A 7,686-nucleotide genomic window follows, 5' to 3' on the forward strand; every position below is an offset into this window, starting at 1 on the left:
ATAAATTAAAGAATAAGAACAAAACACATGCAAATGCAAATAAATTGCATCCTCCATTTTGTATGATCGTGCTTGAGGTGGAGTCGTTGGCAGCAACCACTGCCACCATTGCATGACACAAATTACATTCACACCCCATTCTCTCATTGGTCATCTCTGTTTTCCAACCAAAGCTTGAAAGCAACCAACAGAAAAATTAAATCATAACCCACACCACACCCTCCAAATCCAAACTGTCACACCCCAATTTCTTTTTCTTATAACTTTTAACTACAAAAAAAGACATGACCCAATTCTGACTCACGAATTTCTGTTCCTCTCCCTTTTGGCACTTAAAATTCCTCCAACCCCCCATTCCCCTCTGGGAAACAGGGGAAGAGAGAGAGAGAAAAAAAACAGGGGAGGGAAGGGGTTGCTCTATCACTTTGTTCTGTTCCACAACAAAGCCACCATTTTCCCCTGTGAATCTCGCACACCCTCTGGGGAAAAGAAAATCCCAAAAAGGGTTGCATCGAATTGCACGGAACAGAGACACAGAGATAAAAAAAAAACAAAAACAAAAAACAGGGGAGGAGAGAGAAAAAAAAACAGGGGAGGAACGAAGCTGCCATTTTTGCTGCAATTCCAAATGCCATTGTTTCTGAGTTTTGCTCATCACGCTCTCTTTTGAATCCCCTTGTGCTGGGGAAGCAACCACATTGGGGGGTGCTGATGTAGGGGAAACTCTCCCCTACCATCAACATCATCCAATTCTTTCTTCTTCTTAATAAAAAAAAATGGGTTGCATAAGCTCCAAGAATGCGGTTGCCAGAACTTGTTCTCCGTCGCCCGCAGTACTCGACATTGCAGAGCCGAACCCCGCTTATGCCAAGGGCCATTCCTGGTTGCCGGTTTTGGAATCCAAAACGGGTTCAGAGGATGAGAGGAGCAATAGCAAGTTCAGGAAGAACAGTTCAAAGAAGAGTAGTGGGTCTTTCAGCTTCAGGCATGTGGAGGCTGAACAGAATGCTGCTGGTTGGCCCCCTTGGCTCATAGCTACTGCAGCAGAAGCCATTCAAGGATGGATCCCTCTCAAAGCTGATTCTTTTCAAAAGTTGGAAAAGGTGTTATACCAGTTCCTCTAATTATAACTATCTTCTGGTTGTTTTTACAACAGACAAAAACAAAATATATGAAAAATAATAATTTTATAAAACTAATTTTATATTACCATTAATTTATTTGTAAATTTTGTTATTCATTTTTAATATTAAAAGAGATATATATAACAATTGTAATAGGATGGAGGGAGTCCTAACTAGTGTATAGGAAAAAATATAGGTTCAGAATTTTATGTTTTTAGGAAAAATTATTATATGATTTAAGACATTATGTGTTTATGATTTCGACTCATCTTCACTTGACATATCACTAAATTATTCAATTTATAAGAAAGGATTAATAAAACTTAATTATGTGTTTAATGCAAATTTTCTGAGAGCATGGTTGTCATGAACTATATGTAATAATTTCTCATGTTTTTTTTTTTTTTGTGTTACTACTTATTATCTACTTTTTATTTACTTGAAGCCAACCTTTAATACCAATATTTATTATGACCTGTTATGTCATTACGCTAGTTATCAAGAAGAAACGTTAAATGTTAGCATTCTTTATGACATTTTATGTTGATATTTTATTACAGTAGTTATCTAAGATGAAATTTCAATTTTAGTAAAAGAATATTCTTTAAGGATGTATTTGATTTAGAGGATGAAAATAGAAGATAAATTTTTTAATTAAAAATAGAGGATAAAAGATGTGAATCTAAAAAAAAAAAAAAAAAATTTCTCTTCAATATCATTTCTCTTTCTCCCTGCCAAACAATAAAAAACAGCCAAGTATTATACTAAAGTTTGTTTGGTGACTATGATACCTATTGCATATATGGTTTAACTTTAGAGACATTAATTATTTTATGAACAATATGTATTCATTGGCTGTGTATTGTAATTTTGACTTTTTGGAGCTATTCGGAAAGATGGTTTTTAGATTTGAAATTGTCGACTTTGAATGTTTTCTGTTGTAGTGTATTGTTCTCATGTCACTGTATAAGAAATATCATTATTATTTCCTGTTGTCATCATTTTTTTTTTGTTCTTATGCCTTCCCCTTCTTAATCCTTTAAAAAAACCTAATCATTGTGTTAAATTATTCAGGAAAACTGAATTATTCTTGTCAAAAATAAAAGAAATACTTGAGAAATTTTAGCTTATACATGTAATTTAAATTATAACATTATTAGTAATTGAAATTGTTATATTTTAAGTACTAAAAATATGAAATTATTTAATGTAACTGAGTTGAGTGAGCTAAGCCTATGGTGTGTTTATCATTCTGGAAGTCCCAAACCATAGTTTGAGCAAAAGCTACAAGAGACCTTTTCAGTGACAATGAGTAATTGTATGTTTATTAACTGAATTTGCTATATCATGTTGTCATAAAATCTGGTCAAGCCATTTTGGATTAATGACATGTTTTTCAATATTTTCATTTCTATAGATTGGAGAAGGTACATATAGCAGTGTGTTCCGAGCACGTGAAGTTGAAACTGGGAAGATGTTTGCTTTGAAGAAGGTGCGCTTTGACAATTTCCAACCTGAGAGCATTAGGTTCATGGCAAGAGAAATAACAATCCTCCGCAGGCTTGATCACCCAAACATCATGAAATTGGAAGGCATAATCACTTCTCGCCTATCAAACAGCATATATCTTGTGTTTGAATACATGGAGCATGATCTTGCTGGCCTAGTATCACGTCCTGATATTGTGTTCTCCGAATCACAGGTTTTTTAGCATCTCATTTCTGATAAATCTATCATTAAGAAATAAATTTTATGAGTATATTGGACAAGATTTAGTGTTCATGTTATGCCACGCAACTTTGTTTTTACTCTGTTTAATTTCTATATACTATTACTATTAATGTATGATCATAAATCACTGTTAATATGATTTTTAAGATAATTATTGTAAAAATAAATAAACTTATCCTATATTGTGATTTGTGATTGAATGACACAAAAATCTTTTAAGATTTATACGATTGGTGTATACATTGTTTATTCTTATTTATTTTATTTTCTTTTTCATTTATTTTTGGATGATCAAAGTTAGTTAGGTCATTTGTATGCATTGGATGTTACATGCATGTATACTATTTTCCCTCCACAGATAAAATGTTACATGAGGCAACTATTAAGTGGACTTGAGCATTGTCATATGCGTGGCATCATGCATAGAGACATCAAATTATCAAATATCTTGTTGAACAATGAAGGTGTTCTCAAGATAGGAGATTTTGGATTAGCAAATACAATTAGCACAAATAGCAAGCATCATTTGACAAGTCGCGTAGTGACTTTGTGGTATCGCCCTCCTGAGCTCTTGATGGGATCAACCAACTATGGAGTGTCAGTGGATCTGTGGAGTGTGGGCTGTGTATTTGCAGAACTTTTTCTTGGGAAGCCTATCCTTAAGGGGAGAACTGAGGTAATCCTCATAATTAATGTGTTTAATTTGTGCTATGTAGTACTTCTATTTATAAATGTGGAGTTGTGGAGATGCAAACATTTCATTCAGTTTGAAATTCTTGGTTGAAAATAAATGTTCTTAGATTGAGTTTTCTGTCAATTGAAGCTAAAATAACTAAACTATAAAAACAACACAAACCGTGCACAGTTTCATTTCTTACACTAATTCTCAAATTTACTTTTGCACATTGACATGCTATATGTTTTTTTCTTGAGTCTACAGGTTGAACAATTACACAAAATTTTTAAGCTGTGTGGTTCTCCACCTGAGGAGTTCTGGAAAAAGACTAAGCTTCCTCATGCAACAATGTTTAAACCTCAGACTAATTATGAAAGCTCTCTTCGGGAGAGGTGTGCAGATTTTCCTGCATCTGCTGTAAATCTACTCGAGACTTTATTGTCGATTGATCCAGGCAACCGAGGGACTGCCTCATCTGCCCTAATGTCTGAGGTAAAGTCCATTGATTTTTTATTATGTGTATGATTATGTATCCTTCATTTTCCGAAGAATTCTTATATATATTATATTGTGACAAAGAGTTGGTGTTCTAAGCATATACTTCATAGCTGTTATTCTAAAGATGTTAGTTTATTATGTTGTCCAATGGATTTCTGATTTTATTTTCGTGGTATACCCTTTACAGTATTTCAGCACCAAGCCATATGCTTGTAATGCATCAAGCCTGCCAAAGTATCCACCTAGCAAAGAAATGGATGCCAAAAGTATGGGAGATTCATCCAGGTAAACTATTATGGTCTTTCTTATTCATAAAAATTTCCATGATGATAGTTAGTTGTTCATGTAATTGAATTTGTCTCGTGCTTTGAATCTTATTCCTGAGGTCTAGTCTTAATGCAATGATTAGATTGCTACCTTGTGACATGAAAGTCATGGGTTTAAATCTTGAAAAGAGCCTTTTCATTTGCGAGAATAAGGTTGTGTACATCTATTCTACCCTCCCGAAACCCCACCTAGCTTGTGTACTAGGTTTCCCTTGAGTCCTAAACATAGAAGAACGATGAGAGTGAAAGTTTTCATCCTTTCTATCTTACACTCAGAGCTTGTGTACTCTCAGGAAAAAGACTGGAGGTAAAATGAGAGAGGTTGCAACATCAAGAAGGCAGCAAAGACGGGTTAGTAAAATTTTGCAAGATCCAAACAATTTCGGCAAATCAATTTCAAAAGAGGTACTCCTTTTTCAGTGGAATGCTACTACATCACTTGAAGATCACTACTTTTTTCCATACTTATCTCAGCTTCTCTGTGAAGGACACGCAGAACATTTCTGAAAATGCTCGTAGAGATGATGGTAAAGCACATCTTACAAAGGGAAAAGGAGGGGCCATGCACAAAGATTATACAAAGTCTCATTTGGATGCTATGTCTGAGACCTCCCAAATGAATGTTGCTAATGGTAATGGCTATAGTGTGGGATCTAATAATACCTTTACATGGGTAAAAAGGAGAAAACAAGATGCATCTTCAACTCTATCAGATGGATCAAGAAGCAAAATTAGTGCACTGGATCCAAACTTTGCAAAACGCACATATGACTTAACCACACTCAGGGTGTCCATGGATTTAGATCCTGAAGAACTGATGAATGCTCAGGTAAACATGAAATCCTTAGGTGAATATAAACAAATGCTTTAGATCACTTCATCATACAAAACCACAAGGTTATCATTGTCGAATTAAACTCAAAAGTGCCACCTGCTGTTTTCAGGCTTGGCTAGTGGCAACTAACACTTGACATGTATAGATGTATATGGCGAGAAAATTATTACATAATCCAAGATTACATGGTTCCAGACAATCTTTACACGACACAGAATCTAGTTTTGTTAATTTTTTCTCATAAATTAAAAAGTCAGTTACATATCATGTGGTGAATAACCAAGATCATGGACACGTGGTGGTCTTGGATCATGTAATAAATTTTTCACGTATGACATATATGTGCATGCTAAATTTTTCTCTTGTTTTTTTAACAATAGCTGAAAATGAACTTTACTGTTCTGTCGAAAGTTCATGTGCATATTCTATGTGTATCAAGTTACATTTTGTTTTCTGTACCTAAATTTTACAGGGTGACAGAGGGCGTGCTGTTCGTAAATCAAGATTTGGAAGAGGTAAGACTATATTTTTACATTTGGGGCAATGCCACGCATGCAAAAGAATTGTGAAACCAAAAAGGAAAAAATGAATAAATGAATAAATGATCAATTTCTTGTTTGAAACAGCCTTGCAAGTGAACTGCTACTAATGAGTATTTATAAATCAATTTCTTGTTTACAGACAACAGATGAGGCAAGGATTGCAGGAGTGGTGCAATGCTAACCACTTTAAGGGTGCCTGACATCTTGCTGAACCATCATAGTTTTTGACTTACCTCTACCAACATCTTGGTGGCACTTCCTTCCTTTTGATCACAAGAGTTTACTGTTCATACCCTTCTATTGTACAGGATTAACAATAATCAAATATAGGATTACAGTATACACATGTAACGATGCCAAAATGGAAGATGATACAATTATGAATGATTTACTTTTCTGATGGAATTTCACTATCTTGGTACATGCCAATTTTCTCTCAATGTAAGATTTAAAAAAAGAAGAATAAACTACAAAGAAAAAGTACTTTGACATATCCTGTTCTTGGAAAATCTATCTGGAGTTTTGGATCACAAATAATCAACAACAACGAAGTTAAGGCCATAGTGACTTTTCTTACATGTATGCTCATGAAGTGAAAAGCTAACACTCCCATTTGACCCTTTTAATGCGGTGGCTTCTACAATTCTCCCTAATTTTTGTAATACAAAATGAATGGTCTTATTTTAAAATCATCAATGATTCCAAATATTCTGAGATCATTGTAAAAGTTACTTTTTTTTAAGTTACTATTGGCACTACTGATAGAGGGTTATCCAAAGAGCATAAGGACCTAGAAGTACTTCATGAGTTGAAGGGTCCAAAGACAAGGTCCAAAGTCAAGCTTCTAGAAAGAGATGGTCAAGAGGATCAAGGATGAACTATTCATCAAAGGCAAGGAAGAAAAATATCACAAGGAACTAAATTGGAGCACGTTGAAGATTGCTAAATAGCTTGCTTAGCCATGCACCAGCTGGCCAAGCACAATTCCAAGCAATTGGGCTTAGCATGAATGTCTAGCTTAACACAATTCCAACCCGAGGAAAAATTGGGCTTAGTGCAAATGTCTGGCTTAGCGCAAACCTTCCGTGAGAATTTACGGAAACTTTTGTTTACTTGTGTAATGGGCTTCAACTTGATGGAAAATAGGCCTTATACTGAGCGTTTAAGGGGTTATTAGAGGCTTAGTTATCTTCTTAAGTCTAGTTCTATAAATACTCAGAAACTCTTAATTATAGGAATTTTTGCATAATTGAAATTAAGCTTGTGCTTAGAGAAAACTTAGAGGGTGTTTGGTTTGGTTGTTTTCTGTTTTCATTTTCACTGAAAACATAAATGGTGATGAAAATGTGTTTGGTTGGATTTTTGAAAACATTTTCAGTGAAAATGAAAACAGGAGACAACCAGAAAATGAAAACAATAAAATCTCATTTTCAGTATTTTCAGTTGAAAACAGGAACTTCATTTTGGGTAAAATAAAAACATGGTGACAAGGAATGTAATTTTAAGCAAATCTAAAAATACAAAAAAGACAAGAAGTCAATATATCATAAATTTTCAGTGTTTTTATTTCCTGAAAACATAAAACAAGAAGTCAAACCAAACATGTTTTCAAAATTTAAATCTTTTGAAAATGAAAACAATTTTCAGAAAATGAAAACAAGAAATGAAAACAGAAAATGAAAATGCAAACCAAATGCACCCTTAGTCTCTTCTTTAATTTTTGACTAAAAACCTAATTGATTCTTATCAAGGAAGCTATTCCTTTGTGGCAAATCTTCCTTTGGCTTATCGATTCTTTACGGATTGTGGTGTCGTTCTGTTCATCTTCTCCACCTTTTTTTGTTTTTTTGTTCTTGTGTTCTTGAAAAGTCAACAATGGTGATTCTTGAATTTGCATGTGGAACGATCCAAACCAAGCGTTCATGGCTTGGATTGCATCAACTACTCACGTGAG

The 7,686-nt window shown here is 34.2% G+C and overlaps 1 protein-coding gene across 2 annotated transcripts; it reads left to right on the forward strand.

The window, feature by feature from the left end:
- Window positions 1–216: 216 nt before the first annotated feature.
- On the forward strand, window positions 217–6,579 carry LOC100787268 (protein IMPAIRED IN BABA-INDUCED STERILITY 1). 2 transcript variants are annotated; one of them, XM_014765349.3, is made up of 9 exons: window positions 217–1,103; window positions 2,542–2,826; window positions 3,214–3,531; window positions 3,796–4,023; window positions 4,217–4,314; window positions 4,649–4,760; window positions 4,852–5,184; window positions 5,663–5,705; window positions 5,872–6,579. In XM_014765349.3, the coding sequence occupies exons 1-9, from the start codon at window positions 777–779 to the stop codon at window positions 5,880–5,882; spliced, it is 1,755 nt and encodes a 584-aa protein (XP_014620835.1). In that variant the 5' UTR covers window positions 217–776; the 3' UTR covers window positions 5,883–6,579. The 2 variants fall into 2 exon arrangements, with proteins under 2 accessions (XP_014620835.1, XP_006593682.1); XM_006593619.4 differs by having other exon boundaries at window positions 218–1,103; window positions 4,843–5,184.
- The last annotated feature ends 1,107 nt before the right edge of the window (window positions 6,580–7,686 follow it).

Source organism: Glycine max, chromosome 13 (assembly GCF_000004515.6).
Source record: "Glycine max cultivar Williams 82 chromosome 13, Glycine_max_v4.0, whole genome shotgun sequence".
NCBI lineage: Eukaryota > Viridiplantae > Streptophyta > Magnoliopsida > Fabales > Fabaceae > Glycine > Glycine max.

What these genes read in the sequence shown, in the direction of transcription:
- LOC100787268 (XM_006593619.4), top strand. Translation starts at nt 777, where the DNA reads ATGGGTTGCATAAGCTCCAAGAATGCGGTTGCCAGAACTTGTTCTCCG. An exon ending in CTTTTCAAAAGTTGGAAAAG is followed by an intron (nt 1,104 to 2,541) that starts GTGTTATACCAG and finishes TCATTTCTATAG; the next exon opens with ATTGGAGAAGGTACATATAG. An exon ending in TTGTGTTCTCCGAATCACAG is followed by an intron (nt 2,827 to 3,213) that starts GTTTTTTAGCAT and finishes TTCCCTCCACAG; the next exon opens with ATAAAATGTTACATGAGGCA.